Genomic DNA, 19170 nt, shown 5'->3' with positions numbered 1-19170 from the left:
AACAGACACAGACGGCAGTAGCTATACACAATGGAATTATGGTACTCCCAGATGGCGCGTGTGAATGTGTGCGAGCGTGTTTGTGTGTTTATGGACAGGGGCAGTTGTTTGTACTGTATGTGCATCAGACTGACGTAAATCAATGCACTTCTATAGAATGTGCGTGATGTGAGTGTGCGAGTGTGCTTCACTGATTCTGTGAGCCTGGTCGCCTCGTTCCCTTGCCAGTTGCCAAGGGACCCATGAGATTCCAAGAAGGATCAAAAGCTATACAGTCTTCTCTGTTAACACCCCCTGGGGATTAAAGCTGAGATACACAAGAGAAGTTGAGAACTAAGAACAATTTCTTTTCAAACCTCTCTCTCAATCTGTACAAAAGTAGGATGGATTATAACAGTCGCAAACAGTGGTTTTAGCCTTTGACCCAAAAGAGAAATGTGATGTCTCCCAGGGACCCCAAACTAGTGAATAGCAGATCTACAAGCTCACAATGCCTTGCTTTGCGCCTAAAATGCCTTCTAAATCTTGACCTAATTTTTCTGAAAAACTTCAAATATAATATATTCAAAAATGACAAAAGTATGTATGTTGCTATATACTGTACATAGCAACAACTACCCCAAACGGGTTCCCGTCTTGAAAGTGAGAGTGCAGACTATAAGTAATGCTATCTATCTTTAATGTACTTAATCCATGATTTATAACTGTGAAATATAATGTACAGTATGTGCATGTGCATACCCAAATACGATTTGATTAATATGGAAATATTTAATGATTTTGGATAAAATGTAAAAATGTGTGTGTGCGTGCATGTGTGTGTGTGTGTGCGTGCGTGCGTGTTGAGTATTAGAATAGATTCTGTACAGTAGCACTACTCTCCTGCACTTTCCACTTAACATCTAATGACAGCAGAATGCTAATATCCACCTTAAGCTCTGCAAGCAATGGACTGCAAAGGTGTGTGTGCACACTGCGCGCTCGTGCATATATGTGCGTGCACGTGACACGCAGAGCTCATGCAGCCAGCTGGTCTGAAGGTCACAGCTGTCTGAGATGCTGGCTAAGGGTGGCACCGCAAGCTGGCACTGCCCAGCATTACCTCGACCTTTATCCGTAATCTCACCTCCCCCAAAGTCTCTGTCCTGCTCTTCTTATTCGCTCTCTCTCCTTTCCTATTCACTCCCTCCATTCTTCTCCCCCCCTGGACTACCTCCTCCACGCATCTTTTGTCTCCCCGATCCTGTTTTTGCTCCCAGACGTCTCTCTCCTTGCTGTGCTTTCTGTAGATCTCTCCTATACCTCGACCGCTGTCTCAACATCACCTTTTAGCTCTCGGCAGCGCTCTGACTCTACTTCATCATTCAGAGGTCAGTCTAGTCTGTACTAGTCTCCAGGGGGGACGATATGCAGCGGTGGAAGAGTTACTCAGATTTATTTTTCACTTTAAAGTAAAAGTAGCATTGCCACATTATTTAAAGAAAATCACACCCCCGTGTGAACTGAGTGGTGCAGCCCCCCCCCCCCCCCCACACCCCTCTCTCTCTCTCTCTCTCTCTCTCTCTCTCTCTCTCTCTCTCTCTCTCTCTCTCTCTCTCGCTCGCTCTCATATTAGCAGGAAACATTGCAGCACTATACCTCTCTCTGTTTCTGGCGCCCCCTACTGGTACCCTATAGTCATATAGACCGATTCCGTAGCGGGTCTCATGGTCGCAGCCTACGTATTTCCTGTAGGCGGACTTGACATAGCTGCGGGAGTAAAATCCTCACCAGGCGCACCTCTTCCACTACAGTGAACGGCAGAGTGACTGATGTTAGTTTGCCTCAAACTTTACTCCTTTACCTGCTTTTTTACTAACACTAACATTACAAAGATGCCCAGAACATCGAGATGAACCTGTGTAGTTTATGGCTGCTCCAACAGTAGTGGCAACATAAAAAATAAAAAAACGGAATGTCAAAATATCCACCGTGGTGGCTGAGACCAGAGCCATTGAGTAATGGTTGAGACAAAGCAGTGAAGGGTCCTGAAAGATACATAATTTCAGTCTTACCCAATACCCAATCTTTCTGTTTTATGAACACAAGGCTGCTGTATTTTATACCTCATACTAAGCATTTAAAGTATGAGGTATAAAGTACAGCAGCCTTGTGTTAATAAAACAGAAATATTTGGTATTGGGTAAGACTTGCGTTATGTATCTTTCACTGCTTTGTCTCAACCATTACTCAATAGCTCTGGTCTCCGCCACCGCGGTGGATATTAGACATTCCGTTTATTTTCTTTTTTTTATGTTGCCACTACTGTTGGAGCAGCCATAATCTACACAGGTTCATCTCGATGTTCAGGGCATCTTTGTAATGTTAGTGTTAGTAAAAAAGCAGGTAAAAGAGTAAAGTTTGAGGCAAACTAACATCAGTCACTCTGCCGTTCACTGTAGTGGAAGAGGTGCGCCTGGTGAGGGTTTTACCCCCGCAGCTACGTCGAGTCCGCCTACAGGAAATACATAGGCTGCGACCATGAGACCCGCTACGGAATCGGTCTATACTCGTGCTCATGGCCACATAGGTAGCCACATAGGTGCATAGATAGGCACGGACATTGCTGGTTGTAGGAGTGGTTGCAGTAACTAGTATTAAACTAAAGTACAGGATTTGCCTATAGTGGAGTGGAAGTTTGCGGTATAAAAAATGGAAATACTCAAGTGATTAAATGTACCTCAAAGCTAGTTACATTCTCACAGAGAACAAGAGACATTGCATGGACTCACACACACAGCAACATGTAAGCCATCATTATTCATGCATGTGAGCTACTGTATACACAGAATACACAACTACTCACACAAGCAGCAATAAAGGCAGAGCTTGATGATTTTTCCTGTTATTGATCAAAACTCGCCCCCCTCCCCCAGTCAAAATATAAGACTTTTCATTCAGTTCTTGAAGCCTCCAGCTGTCTTTTGTCTTTTTCCAAGAGCGCAGCGACCTGATTTACACAGAATGTAATGTTCCTCGAGTTGCTGTGTAACGACTCAATGTTCAAACCGAGTCCTTTGTTTGGGTTGGTAATTGGTTGAAAAAACCCAGACACAAAACGAAAACCATAGATGGCTGTTTCTCTATACATGGATGGCGGCATTTAAAACAGCACACATGCTTGCCAGCGTGCTTAATGAATTCTGAGGGCGGTGAGATCAAATTAATATTTAAGGTGGGCTTACGCTAGGATTCATACTCTATCGTACGACCGCATCACTTGCGAGAGCACGGCTGCGTGACAAAGAGCTTTACTGCTTGAAGCACTCATATTATGGTAGGCCTACATTGAATTTGTTCTGGATTGAACCGCTCAGATTGTATGAGCTATGGGAATACTGAAAGGTCAGAATAAAACGGTCAGATATGCTAAAGGTCAGGACTGAACTGCATGCGCCACTGTGTCGCTGCAGTGTAGATTTTGACCGACACCATTTTGTTGTTGACAAAATTGTCAGTAGGCCTATACCATATAAGACTACGTTTTTTCCAATGGAAATATCCTAAAAAACTGGATCGTATTATAATCGGGGACTAGACCATTTGTGACTAAATTTGACTGAAGGGCTGCCATTGGATTTAAAAAAAAAAAAATTCATGTCATATGAAAGCAGGGAATCATAGCTTTAAATTGACATGTTGGTGGTTCCGTTTGACTCACCAGTTTTGGAGATATGGCTTATAGAGTAAGCAATGTCTCGCAGAAAACAGCGAGTTGAGAAAACAGGCTTGAAAGGTTCACTTCTGTGGTCTCTAACATTACACCTACTGTAGCTATACATGTTACATGTACGGGTGTGTAACTCTGAGTGTACAAATGGAATGGTTCCATTTGTACACTCTTGAACAAAACAAAGTTTGAGTGTGGTGGGCGGTGACGTCACAGAGTGCGTTCAGTGTGCCTTATTTACGAACGACCACAGCTATGACGCATTCACACCACCGACACCGGACAACCCCAGCTTCAGGGTAGGGTCGCTCAGTGCAGGCACTCGACACACCCGGTGCGCAGCGCACTAGATTTTCGAATGACAACGAATAAACTAACGACAAGAGAGCACACCAGTGCGTTTAGGGCGCAAAAATCAAAAACAAAATATGGTAGTGGGCTAGTATTATTATTCATCTTTTCCTATTTGGATCTGTAGCCACTGGCACTGCCTAGTTTGTCTATCTGTACCTGCATAGATTGATTGCTCATGCCTGCCTGAGGCCTGTCATGATTGTCATCATGTGCTTGTTTCTAGAATGTGGCATATTTGTTTTTCTTCACACCAGAAACTTGTGTCTTTGTTTATGATTAAATATAAACGAGAAGCCTCTCTGAGAGTATCTAAATGTTAGCCTCACAATGCCAAACGTCTATTGCAAAGTTTTTGTAAAGAAAGGAAGTCATGCAGCAGTGCCTAGAGGAGCTAGCCTACTGTAGGCCTACAACAGTTGTATCCTGAGGACTTCAGCTTTACTGGGCAACTCCACAACAACATCCGCCCTTGATTATGGATTACTACGTGTTTGATTGAAGACATCAAAGGTCAGAATTGAATTGTAATTTATGCTGAATGCATTTTCATTGATTGTACTCATGTTGTCTGCTTCTATGCTATGGGGTGCTATCTGGCTAATTTGTCATTTGGAAGTAAGTTGAAAGAAGCTAGCTAGTTGTTGTTGTCGGGGCGACTGTGGCTCAAGAGGTAGAGCAGGTCGTCCAATGATCCATGGGTCGGCGGTTCGAATCCCGGCTCCTCCTGTCTACATGTCGAAGTGTCCTTGGGCAAGACACTGAACCCCCAATTGCTCCCGATGTGCTGGTTGGTACCTTGCATGGCTTCCGCCGCAATCGGTGTATGAATGGGTGAATGTAATGCACAATCTATGTAAAGCGCCTTGGATAAAGGCGCTATATAAATGCACCATTTACCATTTTGTTACACTCTGCAGTCTTCAATACTCAACACTAATACTTCAATACTAGTAGGCTGTCTGGTAGAGTGTGCATGCTGTTGTTTTATGGTTGTTGAGGAGCGCTCCTATGTCCAGCTTTGAGGGTTTGTGTAAACACAAACATTGTGCTAACACAAACATTTTATGCCATTGACAATGGATGGCCAGCTTTGAATGTTTGTGTAAACACAAACATTGTTGACGATGGTGTGATTTTTTGTTTACATTTGGGAATGTGATGTGATGAAGTGTCTTGTAGCAGCCTGACATTACACCTGTCAATCTGTAAGACACCTGACTTAATACTTTTGTAGGAAATTGAAGGCAAACATGAGTATTAATTAATTAAAAAAAACAGTGTGCCCAAGCAGATTTTCCCAGGCCACGGTAATAATTTATTCCTGCATACGCCACAGCTCGTCTCCATCATCAAAGTTGCCCACGTGCCACTGCTGTGTGCCATTATCAAAGAGAACCTCTTACCAACCACACGCTTCTTTTGGCAGGGCAGTTCCTCGTTTACACTATTACTGTAAAGCAGTCGTGGGCAACTGGTGCCCCGGGGGCCACATGTGGCCCCCACCTTCACTTAATGCGGCCTGCAGGTTAATATCAGAATACTGATATACTGTAGCTACATGTATGGGCATTTATTTCATATTTACATGTCGATTTCAGCTCTGACATTTATTTCAGACATGCTCTAGTATGTGAAGAAGCTGCCTGTGCTATAAACTCGGTTAAATAAATACGGGTCATTTACTGTAGTATTAGTTTTAGTCATAGCTTAGCTTTTATTTAGGTTTTATTTAGTTTTCAATCAATCAAGAACAGGTTCCAACTGCAGGAGGAAGAGGAGAATGCTATATGAATGGCAATAGGTGTCACATGGACGGACCGCATCAGAAATGTGGACCTCTATAGGGGGCCTACCACGCGTCACGGACAAAGTCAGAGAGAGAAGGATGAGGCTGGCAGCTATAGGCACTGCGTCAGGCACCCATAATTTGAGGCAAGTAAATTGACCCTATGGGAGCCAACCCAGGGCAAAGCCAGGAGGGGAAAGAAGCGTACCACCTATGTAGACGTGCTGCGGCACGACAGCTTGGCTGACAACACTGAAGAGCTCAAGAACCTGATTTTGGAATAGAAATTGTGGAGGGCAGCGATCCATGAATCCCGATTTTTCGTTAGTGAAATGAGAATGAGGTAGTCGACAATGTTGCTAGTAGTCACTACACACATGCACTACACCAACATGACTGCACACTCATGCTCACAGGCATCGATGCACACATTGCGTGGCTTGCGCCTGCACACCAGCCGGTGTCAGTACAAAAGGGCAAGTAAAATCTTCAAGGCACACTAGGGATCTTGAATATTTTGTGTAACATTTACAATTTTTGAATTGACCTCTGTGTTGTGAAATTAGTGCTGATGTGGTAAATTAAAGATGAGTCAGTTTGCACAAAATCCCATGCAAGGCTCACCTGGACATACCGTACTGTACTTTCTGTCTCACGCACGTGCGCACGCACGCACGCACGCACGCACACACGCACGAAAATTAGTGCTCACAAAGTGCTGATGTGGTAAATTAAAGATGAGTCAGTTTGCACCAAATCCCAAGGCTCACCTGGACATATTGTACTTTCTCTCTCTCGCACTCGTACGTATGTACGCACGCACGCGTATGCATGCACGCGTATGCATGCACGCACGCATGCATACACCTCGTCTATCCTTGTCCTCGTTTCTGCCACGGGCATTTAAAGAAATCATCATTCTTTCTCTCCTCTGTTTACTCAGACCTCCCTCTCTGCTCCGCCTCCCCTCGGTTGTTTTTGTTTGATTTATTTCATTTTCTGAGTAAACACCAAATCCCCCCAATCAAAATGAGAACCAGAGATGGGAGACTGAATTGAATCAACACAGCTACCTTATTGGAATTCTAAAGACAGTGAACTGGAGCAGAATGTTCAAGTTGGTATAGTGGAATGGAGGGTTTTGGCAGGGGAGCGAGGTTATAGCAATAGGCCAAGGGCCCTGCAGTCAATTCAAATTGGACATGTTTTCCACTTCAGTGAAGGTTCGTAGTTTGTTGAAACTGTTGAGCCCCATACGAGGGTGGCTGAAGGTTAAAATTGTGTCAGTGTAAAGCTGAATAACTGAGACGTACTGTAAACTAACACACACACACACACACGCAGTCACGCACACAAGCTTATTTGCACATGCACGCACGCACACGCACACACACACACACACACACACACACACACACACACACACACACACACACAATTTAACTTTTACTTGAATCCCTAATGTTTTACTTGCATCACCAGTTGTCAGATTTTGTACGCCTTGGCAAACACTTGGAAAAAACCCTGAACCTGCAAGATAGCGGTATCATCTGGTAACGTAATGGCCCGCTGTAACAGCTGAGGACGTACGATAGAGAATAACAAATCCCCTCAATACGCTGCACGGAAAGACGACATCAATCACTGCAGCGACAGAGGGCTATTTCTAACCTTGTTAGTGTATTTTAGGGAGAGATTTGAGGACAGAGAGATGTGTTGGAACCAGGATGAAGCGAGTGCCGAAACTGAGCCCACTCAATTTAACTCAACATTTCTGACGTTAACAAAATACCAACACCCCCTAGTGCATTAGGGGCACAACTTAAGAGTCAAGAAATGTATATTGCTGTGAAGAAGACTTAATAAAACCTATTTGTTTTGTCACTGAAAGCTCACCGTACCATTCAGGAAGCAACGCGTAGTTCCGATGCTCTACATTATCCCTTAGCCACCTTCCATCAATCGCTTCCTGTCATCCGCCCTCCCTGTCTTTCTTTCATCTTCCGCTCTTCCTTCTGGCGCTGGTGGAACTCATCGTCTCATCATTACTCCTTCCCTTCCAACCTCCTGTTATCACCTCGGTCCCGTTCTCTTCCACTATGTTCCCTCGCTTCTTCCAACAGTGCTGCCATAAGTTGGCATTGTATTTTTGTACAGTATATACTATGTGTATGTATATGTGAGTGTGTGCGTGTGCGTGCGTGCGTATGTGTAGCAGTGGCTCAGAGCCTCTGTCTGCCTGATGGCCTCAAAAGTCTAATATCTCCCCCAATCCAGGGGATATCCCTTTGGTCTAGTGGTTAAGATGTTGGACTTTCACGCGGGAGACCCGAGTTCGAATCCCGGGCGTTACATAATTATGTATGTATGTATGCACAGTATGTATGTATAGCAGAATGGCTCACAACCATAGCCTGATAGCCTAAATGTCTAATATCTCCCCTGAATGATAGGGACTTCCCTTTGGATTATTGGTTAAGATGTTGGCTTTCCATGCGGGAGACCCGGGTTTGAATCCCGGGCATTCTGTCTGTCTGTCCGTCTGTCCTTGCTCCTCTCACCTTCTTCTGGTCCCTCCATCTCTGCTGCAGCGTGGCGTCCAGGCGGTTGGCGGCCGTGGCCCACTGTCCAGCCAGCCGCCGGATGCGACGCTTCATGAAGCTGAGGGATTCCTTGCCCGCTCCCACTTGGTCCAGCAGCACAGACAGGTCTGTACGGAACGCAGCCTGGACGGGGAAGAGAGAGACAGGCAGTAAGTAGGAAGAGAGAGACAGGCAGTAAGTAGGAAGAGAGAGACAGGCAGTAAGTAGGAAGAGAGAGACTGGCAGTAAGTAGGAAGAGAGAGACAGGCAGTAAGTAGGAAGAGAGAGAGACAGGCAGTAAGTAGGAAGAGAGAGACAGGCAGTAAGTAGGAAGAGAGAGACTGGCAGTAAGTAGGAAGAGAGAGACAGGCAGTAAGTAGGAAGAGAGAGACTGGCAGTAAGTAGGAAGAGAGAGACTGGCAGTAAGTAGGAAGAGAGAGACAGGCAGTAAGTAGGAAGATAGAGACTGGCAGTAAGTAGGAAGAGAGAGACAGGCAGTAAGTAGGAAGAGAGAGACAGGCAGTAAGTAGGAAGAGAGAAGTGCCAGGGGGTGGGACAGGGCAGCGGGTGAGAGGATGGAGGAGTATGAGGTGATGGGGGAGGGGAGAGGTGATGGAGGGAGTGCAAAGAGGTGGTCTCCTCACTAAAATGGTTCAGTTACACATTAATCCTTCTGTTATTCAGTTTTATCTTAAGTTCCTCACTGACAGAATCCAGTATGTAAAGGTGAATAAGACACTCTCCTCTCCCATCAGGACCAGAGTTGGTGCACCCCAAGGATGCATTAGCTCACCTGTACTGTTCACTCTTTACACGGCAGACTGTAACACCTGCGAGTCAAATCAGTTTCTTCTGAAATATTCAGATGATTTATACGCTAATAGCTCTGATGACTGACAGTGATGACCCGAAACAGTACCAGTGTAGTGTTGACCGGCTTGTAGAATGGTGTGACAAAAATAATCTGATCATCAACACTAAGAAAACTGAGGAAATTATATTTTGTCCTGCTCCCGGTGATAAGACACCACCGGTGACAATCCATGGTTCAGCTATTGAACAAGTCCCATCTTACAAATATCTGGGGGTGATGATAGACGCCACCTTATCATGGTCATCGCATATTGACTATATTTGCAGCGTATGTACTCCCTACGCCGACTTAGATCGTTTGGTGCTAGCAGTCAGATCTTGTCTCTTTTCTATATGTCTGTTGTTCAAACTGTGATGTTGTACAGTAGCACGGCCTGGTTTAACAGCCTATCAATGGTATATAAGAACAAACTGTACAGCCAAATTAAGATCTGCGCTAAAATTGTTGGTAGGCCAGTTGAGGTTGTGAAGCCCAGACCAAGAGTATGCTTAGACTGGCGAAGAGCATCTCCTGTATTCCTGAATATCAACTGTTGCCCTCCATGAGGCGGTTTAGAGTCCCTACATTTAAGAAAAAACAGACTAAAGAACTCATTTGTACATCAGTCTGTCTTGCTTCTGAACCAAAATAGCTAAACCAGTGGATATGTTCTCGTTGATTGTTTCTGTGATTTTTGTCCTGTAATGTCTACCATTTTGTAATGTACGTAACGTACGTTGTGGCAAACCACTAGCCTGGGCACCATTTCATTTAGGGTATATGATCCTGTCGGGAGCGGATGATATCGTTACGTCATGTTTTGTAGTCGACAGGCAGGAACAACAGGCGGCAACTTCCTTTTCCCTCAAACCGATTTTTCTCAATAAAAGCTACAGGCTACGAGAGCTCCCGACAGGATCACACAGACTTTTGAAACAGAGACCAGGCTTTCCTCCGAGGTGGTGAAAAGCCTGGTGAGGTGAGGTTAATTCCCCACAGAAGGAGGCTGGGGGAGGTGATAGAGGGAGTATATCACCCTGTAGCCCAGGGATATTCAATTGGCGGCCCGCGGGCCACATGCGGCCCGCGGAGCGCCCCCTTGTGGCCCCTGGAAGAATTTTGAAAAAAAAAAATAAAATAAAAAAAAAACTTTTTTTTTTTTTTTTTTTTTTTAGAATAATAAGAGGGATAATAAAAGTTACAGGTATGGTGTGTGCGATATTAATTGTTTGATTACCATAATGACGGTAATCATTAAAGGACCACTTTTCAACCTATCTTCATATAATAGGTCCTCACTAATAATCATGATAAAATGACACGTTTTTTTCTACTCGGTCTGTGTCACATAGGAGGGCTGTGGGCAGTTCAGAAACCCACCCAACAGTGACATCAATGGAGAATCCAAGCTAATAGAAACTGCAGGCTTTCTAGTCCTGAAAAGTTGCAATGCGAAAATGGAAGCCATCATTCTCACAATAATAAACCCTGTTAGGGTCCATTTGGTTCCATTTGTACACAGTTACAGACCCATAAGGGTCCATTTGGTTCCAAACCATCATTTCCCTGGGGACCCCCTGGAACTGCCTCCAGGACCCTGGGGGTCCCCGGACCCCGAACCCCACTTTGGGAATCACTGCTCTATGTAATCTGATCTTTATAGTCTGATAAACTATTCTCACGTAAATAAATCTTGTTTAAAAAACAATCTGCCTAACGATGATGTCTCTGGTGGTCGTGGACGGGTTTCTGAACTGCCCACAGCAGAGTGAGTGTGTGTGTGTCTGTTTGTGTGTGTGTGTGTGTGTGTGTGTGTGTGTGTGTGTGTGTGTGTGTGTCCGTCCAGTCGTTAATGTCAAAGCAATGCTGTTTATGCACTGTCAAATAGGTCTAGGCCTACATCTATTCTAAGGTGGCATATACCTGTATAGACATATTATCCTGCTCATTACTGTGCGGAAATATACATAAATCTTCGTGTTTGAGCACAAAAAGCATTTTGAGAACCCACAAATTTCCGCGCTTCGCGCGCACACTGTGCGGCCCCCCACACACAATAATTCTACAGTTGTGGCCCCCGGCCTAATCTAATTGAATACCCCTGCTGTAGCCAATGGGAGCCTGGACGACATGGACGCACCTACAGCCAGTAAGACAATCAACAGAAACTTTTAAATAGCCGACGCCCAAGCTGCCTGGTGAGTCAGTTTGGACTAATGGAGGAGTGAGGAAGCAGGAATCACTCTGTTCATGAGGAGGCTGGTATGAGGGATATGTCACAAGTGAGTACAAGATTTAACTCAAACCTTTGGACCCACTTGGATGTTCTGTGCGTGTATTGTGGCTCACCTGGTATCGTTCTCTCTCCCTCCCTCCTAGGCCGACTGAACTCCACAAGGGAGAGCATACAGCACTCTCCCCCACCTGGATACATTAGTCACTAGCTCTCTCTCTGCTCTGCCCACAGGACTGTGCATAGAAGCCCAAGCCCCTGACAGGAGGAACCCTAAGTTGACGTTTTGCCCTGTTTTCTCCTTTCCCTAACAAGTTAATCAAAGACCATTTAAGTTACATGTTGAATCTGACTCTGAGCCTCTTATTTTATTGTGAATCTTGCCTATATTCTCCCCTGGGTTGCCACAACGTCTATGTCTTGTCTGTTTCTTGAACGGTGACGTCATGGACGCAAATCAAATTTCAGTGTAAACTGACAATAAAGTTGTATCGTATCGTTAACCCACTCAATCCGGGAAAGCATCCGTGTCATTTTAGATTTGAGTCATTTTAGATTTTAGCACATTGGTGCAGTAGCATGAATGTTGGCTATCCAAAAATGGCAAGCTCATAGCATGTCAGGCCACGTCAGACCACTTCATGCCGTGGTATGAGTTTGTACATTTTTCACAAATCTTTGAAATCAGCCTTTTTTTATGAAAGCGAAATGCAACGTATCTCTGCAACGTTTCTGCAGAGATGTACAGTAAAAACCTTGCCTCTGGCGTGCGTGACGGTGCGTGTTTCAGTGCATGCGTGTGTGTTTGTCATTTGTGATGATTCTGTCAATTTTATGAAGCAAATGTCATCCAGCAAGTAGTATACAAGTATACTGCAGCTGATGCAACATTCAACCCCAATATGCAACGTTTTACATGTCTACTTTTGAAAAAGTCTCAGGCGACCCTCGGTAGATCTTGGAATCTCATTAGCTAGTAGCTACTAGTAAATAAGTACAGTATACCAGACACTATTACTGTCAGTCTGTCACGTCAGCCATTCCATGGTTTCTCTTTTGAAAGTCAGTTCTGAACTAACAAGTTATCTCTCCCATCTTTGAAGAATACAAACATGAAAATGAGACCAATTCTCTCTCTCTCTCTCTCTCTCTGGACTTGTCTATCTGTAAAGTTTCTTTAAAGGTGATATAGACAAGTTTTCAGCCATAATTTAAAATATATATAAATGTATTCTTTTGGCCTTTTCCCCCTGTATCTTTCCCTATATTATGATGCTGAGGTGTTCTCCTGCAACAGCACACTCCCCCTTTCCCCCCCTGTGGCTGAATGCGCTGTTTATATCCACTACAGTTTACTACTCGGGACGTCGGAGGGGATTTAAACTTTTAGCCAATTGCAGCGTGAGGCTGTGACGGTGTGTTCAACCCTTAGAGTATATAATATATACTCTTTCGCCTCAAGATTTCCTCTGGGTGCCTTCTCTATTCATATATTATATGAATAGAGAAGGCACCCAGAGGAAATCTTGAGGCGAAATGGACATAGTGGCCGAATGAAGGTATTGCAGCCTGGCCCCAAACACATGAACGCGCTGTCCGTTGACTAACATTGTACACGTTCACGACGGACGACGCTCGTGCGCGTTCAACGGCAGCGCGTTCATGTGTTTGGGGCCACTCACCATTGCAATCCGTCCCAGAATGCACTCTGTTCCTACCAGGAAGGAGGAGTGAATCCGCCTCATGCGCTTTTGAGCAACTTAATGCAAGTGGATGGGAGGAGAACTCGGGTGTCTTCTCTATAGATATATAACTCTATGGTTCAACCCAGCACTGCAGTATTATAATGAAAACGCGATCGCGATGCGATTTCAATTGCAAAAATGTATAATATTATCCCCATATCTTAGTTTCACTAACATTGTTCATGTGAAATAGTATGTTTATGATTTAATATGTAAGCCTATTGAAATTATGAGAATCGCTATGTATAGTGCATGGTTGGGTGGTGTGAAACTAAACAACACCAGCAGCAACTAGAAAAAGTGCCCTTCCGGGCACAGGTCTCCACCAGGTTATCCACAGATCCGTGCAGTTAGAGGTAAAAACACTTTTCGGCCAGTTATAGCGCCACCTTGAGGCTGAGTTGAAATTGTTCATGTGGCATTTCGTCCTCGGCCTAGTGGGAATGTGGGTGCACAATTTCACGGAAATCACGCGATGTGTTCATGATTTGCAGCATTTTGTTTGAAACTGAGCACTCCTGTGAACTTTGGAAGCCAATCTTAACCAATCAGGATGGAGTCTGATAAATCTGAAAGACCCGTTTCGTTGAATGGCTCTAGAGAGACTGTGTACCAATTTGCGTGATGTTTGGACAAAATCTGTAGGTGTACTGTGCAAAAACTTGTTTTGCACAAAGCGGCCTCCTGGTGGCGCTATAACAGGCCGTTCTGGAAAGTTTGGGGCAGAGGTTCATCGTTGGCATCCAGGGAGTGTGTGTGCAAAATTTGGCATCGACCGGGTTGTTTTGCACAAAGCGGCCTCCTGGTGGCGCTATAACAGGCCGTTCTGGAAAGTTTGGGGCAGAGGTTCATCGTTGGCATCCAGGGAGTGTGTGTGCAAAATATGGCATCGACCGGGTTAACGGTGGCCGAGATTAGCTGTTCACGGACACACGGACGGACACACAAACGGACGGACGGAGTGCAAAACATACTCTCCCCACATGCCTTCGGCCTGGTGGAGACAATAAGCACCCCACAGAACTCAGGATCCTTAGTCACAGAACAACTCAGACCCCAATAAAATCTCCTGTTTAGGCCTACATCAATATCGTTCTCGTTCATGTGGAGTGGGTTGTATGTGCTTTTGTTGAAATGGTGGAAGTGGAAGTGAGTAACGCCAGGGCTCCACTGGGCGCGTCTGCGTCGCGTCTCCGTCACCATAAAATTGAACCGGTTCGTTTTTTGACGCACGCACGCGTGACGCACGCGTGACGCACGCGTGACGCACGCGTGACGCACGCGTGACGCACGCGTGACGCACGCGTGACGCACGCGTGACGCAACGCGCCCAGTGGAGCCCTGGCGTAATAGTATTTCACCCTGCACCGCCGCGGCGACTGCCTGCCTGCCGGCCGGCTTGAAGCATGCATTCAACCCGTGCTCGCCAACGGTGACAGGCCGTCGCGGATCATCATAGCGATTTTTCTTCATTGCAATGAATAACCGTGGACAGAGTAGTTCACATGAATGAACGATGCTGTAGTGGCATGGGGCATTTGAGGGTTTTATATGTTTTATATGCACGATTACAAATAAAAGATAATTGAATTGAGAGCCAGTAAGTCTCCTCTACTTCCTACTTCCTCATTTGCGGGACTCGGTGTGATATTGCGATTATGCTACAGTTACCCTTAAAAAAACATGTCAACTCAATGTCATTGTTGTAACTAAGATATCGATAGAAATTCATAATTTTGTAATGTCATATTTAGCCATACGAGCGCAATATCCATAGCGTCCGTCCCAGCAGCAACAACAATCCCATAGCCTGAAGTGACCTGGCTCAGCCAATAGAATGAGGGGGGGAGGGGGGTGGAGCTAGATATGCATTTGTTTGGAAACACTCACTCACTTCTGTGTACAAACACTGGAAACTTGTCTATATCACCTTTAAAATATTGGTGATCCTTATATGAAAATGCTTGAGAACCACTAGCCTACTCTAAAACAACATGGACAATGATGTTTGACAGTCAGCACTATAGTTGCTTATTTTACTTATTTTCTGACTTTTTTGGATTTTCTGACTTCATTTTCTGCCTGTTAACATTTTCATAGACCTGGTTGCTTGTTTCTCTCTCGGTCACGAAATGTGGTAACCCTGGTCAAAGCCATGTATGTTGTGATCATAATCATCACAATATTACTGTGATGCATGGATGGTGGTTTATTAGCTTAGCACACAACAGCTAACATGATGCAGCAGGGCAGCAGGCTGCTGCCTGGATATGGATATGGACTTATGGCTCCATCGCTGCCTCTTTCTTTTCTAGTAAGTAGAACTTTTTGTTGGCGTTGCTGTTTACCGTCCATCTCACAGACTACACAGGGAGTCAGGGACGAGTGCACTGACACCGTGCAGTCGCACTGCTCCACCTCCTCTCTCACAGTCACACACACACGTGCGCGCGCACACACACGCACACAAGGCTGCTGCAGACCCAGCTCCCAGACCCAATTTTGAGAATAGATTAACGGCGATATTTTTTATAGCACGATAAGAGTCTCGCGTTAACGTAGCACGTTAACGCCGATACCGGCCCAGCAGTTATGTATATATATATATATATATATATATATATATATCTCTCTCAGACGGTGGCTGGCATCTCCCTTAGAGATAGGGTGAGAAGTTCAGTCACACGAGAGAGACTGAGTAGAATCGCTGCTTCTTCGCTTGGAAAGGAGCCAGGTTAGGTTCGAGCATCTGTTTAGGATGCCTCTCGAGGTGCGTGCGTGTGTGCACGTGCGTGCGACTCTTTGATACAGAGACAGTCATGTGTAGAGAGAGAGTATACACCCATACTGTATATCAGTATACAGTACAGTGCATGCGTGTATACAGTATTATGTATAAGGCGCACGCACGCAGAAAATTAATACTATTCCCTCCCTGAATGCTTTCATCTTCTTCTTCCACAAACCATCAGTCTAAACGGTTCACTGAAGCTCTAAACACATGCATGTATTGTGTAGTGCATTATGTCCTAGTTCTATTTATAGAGTGTAGTGCATTATGGTCGCAAATACTGTAAGTAAAAGGCTGACCTAGCTAGTGTATGCACAGCAGAAAAGAATGGCCTGGATTACCATGCTCAAGGGAGCGCTATACTTTAACTGGAACCAATGGAACCAGCTCAGTAAGAGAAGAGATGATCCGCTCTCACTAAACACAGTTAAAGGGTCTGGTTTATTTGACAGATGTTTTGGCCCATTAGAGTTTCATACTTTCAATAGTGCCAGAAACGAAGAGACACATGAACTCATGCACAAGGGAGTGGAACAATTATATTACACAATTATGTGTGCACAAAGCAGGTGCGCACACAGTGTGTTTGTGGTTTTGACTGTTTAACTCTTCTTTCTCTTCTCTTTCTTGAGTCTGATTTATAGCCTACTTAGCTATGCACACATCTCGCACATTGTGAGCTTGTGTACATAATGCTATTTTTGGTGTGCGAGACCTACTGTAAATCAAGCCATATAGAACGGCTGTTGTCGTTTGTATTCCCCATACATACCTGTCGTTTGGCAACGTGGGTCTGCAGTGTGTGCTGGGTGGGGGGACTGCTGTGGTTCCTCCAGGCCAGTGGGGGGCAGAACCACTCCACCTCACTCAAATAGACCAGGAAGGAGCAGTCAGAGCCGTCTACGCCGTAGAAGGCATAACAGGGGTCTGACGTCCAACGTGCGCGCATCCACTGGGGGGTTCACGCACAGAGCATAACGTTACAAAGTTTTCTAAATCGTGAGTGTAATTCACATGCATAGTGGGATAGGGAAGGCATGATTAAACTCACGTCTACTTTCCCAGGGCAATCTGGGAAGCGAGGATCCCTGGGAACATCACATTGACTCGACGTTCCATCTCTCACTGCTGGGGAAACAGACGGTGCAGCTATGCGTTCATTACTGAAACATTACACCATTTATTTTGTATCATCCTGTACTCAAAGGAGCACAGTTCTCCATTATTATTCTATTGTCTTGGGATCTGCGCTTATTCTAAAATAACATATCTAAAACTGTGATTAGGGAATCCACCGAAAGATGAGTCATAAATTATTAACCTATATCAATAGAACACAATGTAAGCTGCTTGTAAGGTTTTTCACTTCTATTAATAATCTTCTCCACCTGACTGATCCAGACCAATGTTTTCACACCCGAACGCTGGTTTTCAGATGCCCTTCAGAACTACTCTGTGAGGTTACAGTACAACTGACGTTCACATATAACAGTACTTATTTATACGTCTTTGCATATTTTATAGAAAGCCAGTCTTTTACCTCACCGCATCAGCATTATCAGCGTATGTATCGTTGAAGCCGATCTTTAACAGCATGCCATGTCTCAGTGGTGGAAAGAGTAACTAAGTACATTTGAGGTATTTGTACTTTTGTACTTGAGTGTTTCCCATTTCCAATGCTTCAAATACTACTCCACTAACATCTTGGATCCAAATATTGTAATTTTACTCCACATTAACCACTTCAGCCCTATATATTTTGGCCATTTCAAAATAGCCGATCTACAAGCTCACAATGCGTCTTGACGCATTATTTTGAGCTTTTATAGACTTTTGAAAACTACTTTCCAAGGACACTTCAACACTAACTCTGGGGGAGCCCGGGTTCGAACTGGTATTTTAAGTACATTTCCATGCCAATACTTTTTGGTACTTTTACTCAACATTTTGTATTGTAACAGTAGTATTTTCTTGTAACTGCATTGCAGTATTGATGCTTTTACCTATAAGTAAAACATGTGAGTATAGTAGTTCCACCACTGCTCCCCCATGCAGCATCCCACCCTGTCTGCTTTAACATGTGAGTATAGTAGTTCCACCACTGCTCCCCCATGCAGCATCCCACCCTGTCTGCTTTAACATGTGAGTATAGTAGTTCCACCACTGCTCCCCCATGCAGCATCCCACCCTGTCTGCTTTGAGTATAGTAGTTCCACCACTGCTCCCCCATGCAGCATCCCACCCTGTCTGCTTTAACATGTGAGTATAGTAGTTCCACCACTGCTCCCCCATGCAGCATCCCACCCTGTCTGCTTTGAGTATAGTAGTTCCACCACTGCTCCCCCATGCAGCATCCCACCCTGTCTGCTTTGAGTATAGTAGTTCCACCACTGCTCCCCCATGCAGCATCCCACCCTGTCTGCTTTGAGTATAGTAGTTCCACCACTGCTCCCCCATGCAGCATCCCACCCTGTCTGCTTTGAGTATAGTAGTTCCACCACTGCTCCCCCATGCAGCATCCCACCCTGTCTGCTTTAACATGTGAGTATAGTAGTTCCACCACTGCTCCCCCATGCAGCATCCCACCCTGTCTGCTTTGAGTATAGTTGTTCCACCACTGCTCCCCCATGCAGCATCCCACCCTGTCTGCTTTGAGTATAGTTGTTCCACCACTGCTCCCCCATGCAGCATCCCACCCTGTCTGCTTTGAGTATAGTAGTTCCACCACTGCTCCCCCATGCAGCATCCCACCCTGTCTGCTTTGAGTATAGTTGTTCCACCACTGCTCCCCCATGCAGCATCCCACCCTGTCTGCTTTGAGTATAGTTGTTCCACCACTGCTCCCCCATGCAGCATCCCACCCTGTCTGCTTTGAGTATAGTTGTTCCACCACTGCTCCCCCATGCAGCATCCCACCCTGTCTGCTTTGAGTATAGTAGTTCCACCACTGCTCCCCCATGCAGCATCCCACCCTGTCTGCTTTGAGTATAGTTGTTCCACCACTGCTCCCCCATGCAGCATCCCTGTCTGCTTTGCCTTTGTTCACAACATCATTCTGCTCAGTGGTCCTCTCTGCGACCCATACTGGGGTGCCACTAGAAAATGCAGTTCGCTCAC

The 19170-nt window shown here is 45.1% G+C and overlaps 1 protein-coding gene across 1 annotated transcript in view; it reads right to left on the bottom strand.

Annotated features, from left to right (window-relative positions):
* The window catches only part of LOC310858714 (alpha-1,6-mannosylglycoprotein 6-beta-N-acetylglucosaminyltransferase B-like), a gene marked incomplete at its 5' end in the record, with an annotated part of 152539 nt that overhangs the window by 57162 nt on the left and 76207 nt on the right, over positions 1 to 19170 (bottom strand). The window contains 3 exon segments of the mRNA XM_083764959.1: positions 8411 to 8575; positions 16826 to 17005; positions 17105 to 17181. Of these exon segments, the coding sequence (XP_083621085.1) occupies positions 8411 to 8575; positions 16826 to 17005; positions 17105 to 17181 (422 nt within the window).

This window comes from Protomyctophum parallelum (genome assembly GCF_964188405.1).
Source record: "Protomyctophum parallelum genome assembly, chromosome: 5".
Classification (NCBI taxonomy): Eukaryota; Metazoa; Chordata; class Actinopteri; order Myctophiformes; family Myctophidae; genus Protomyctophum; species Protomyctophum parallelum.
The sequence above is the reverse complement of the archived record's forward strand: the minus strand, read 5'-3'. Positions and strand labels throughout refer to the sequence as shown.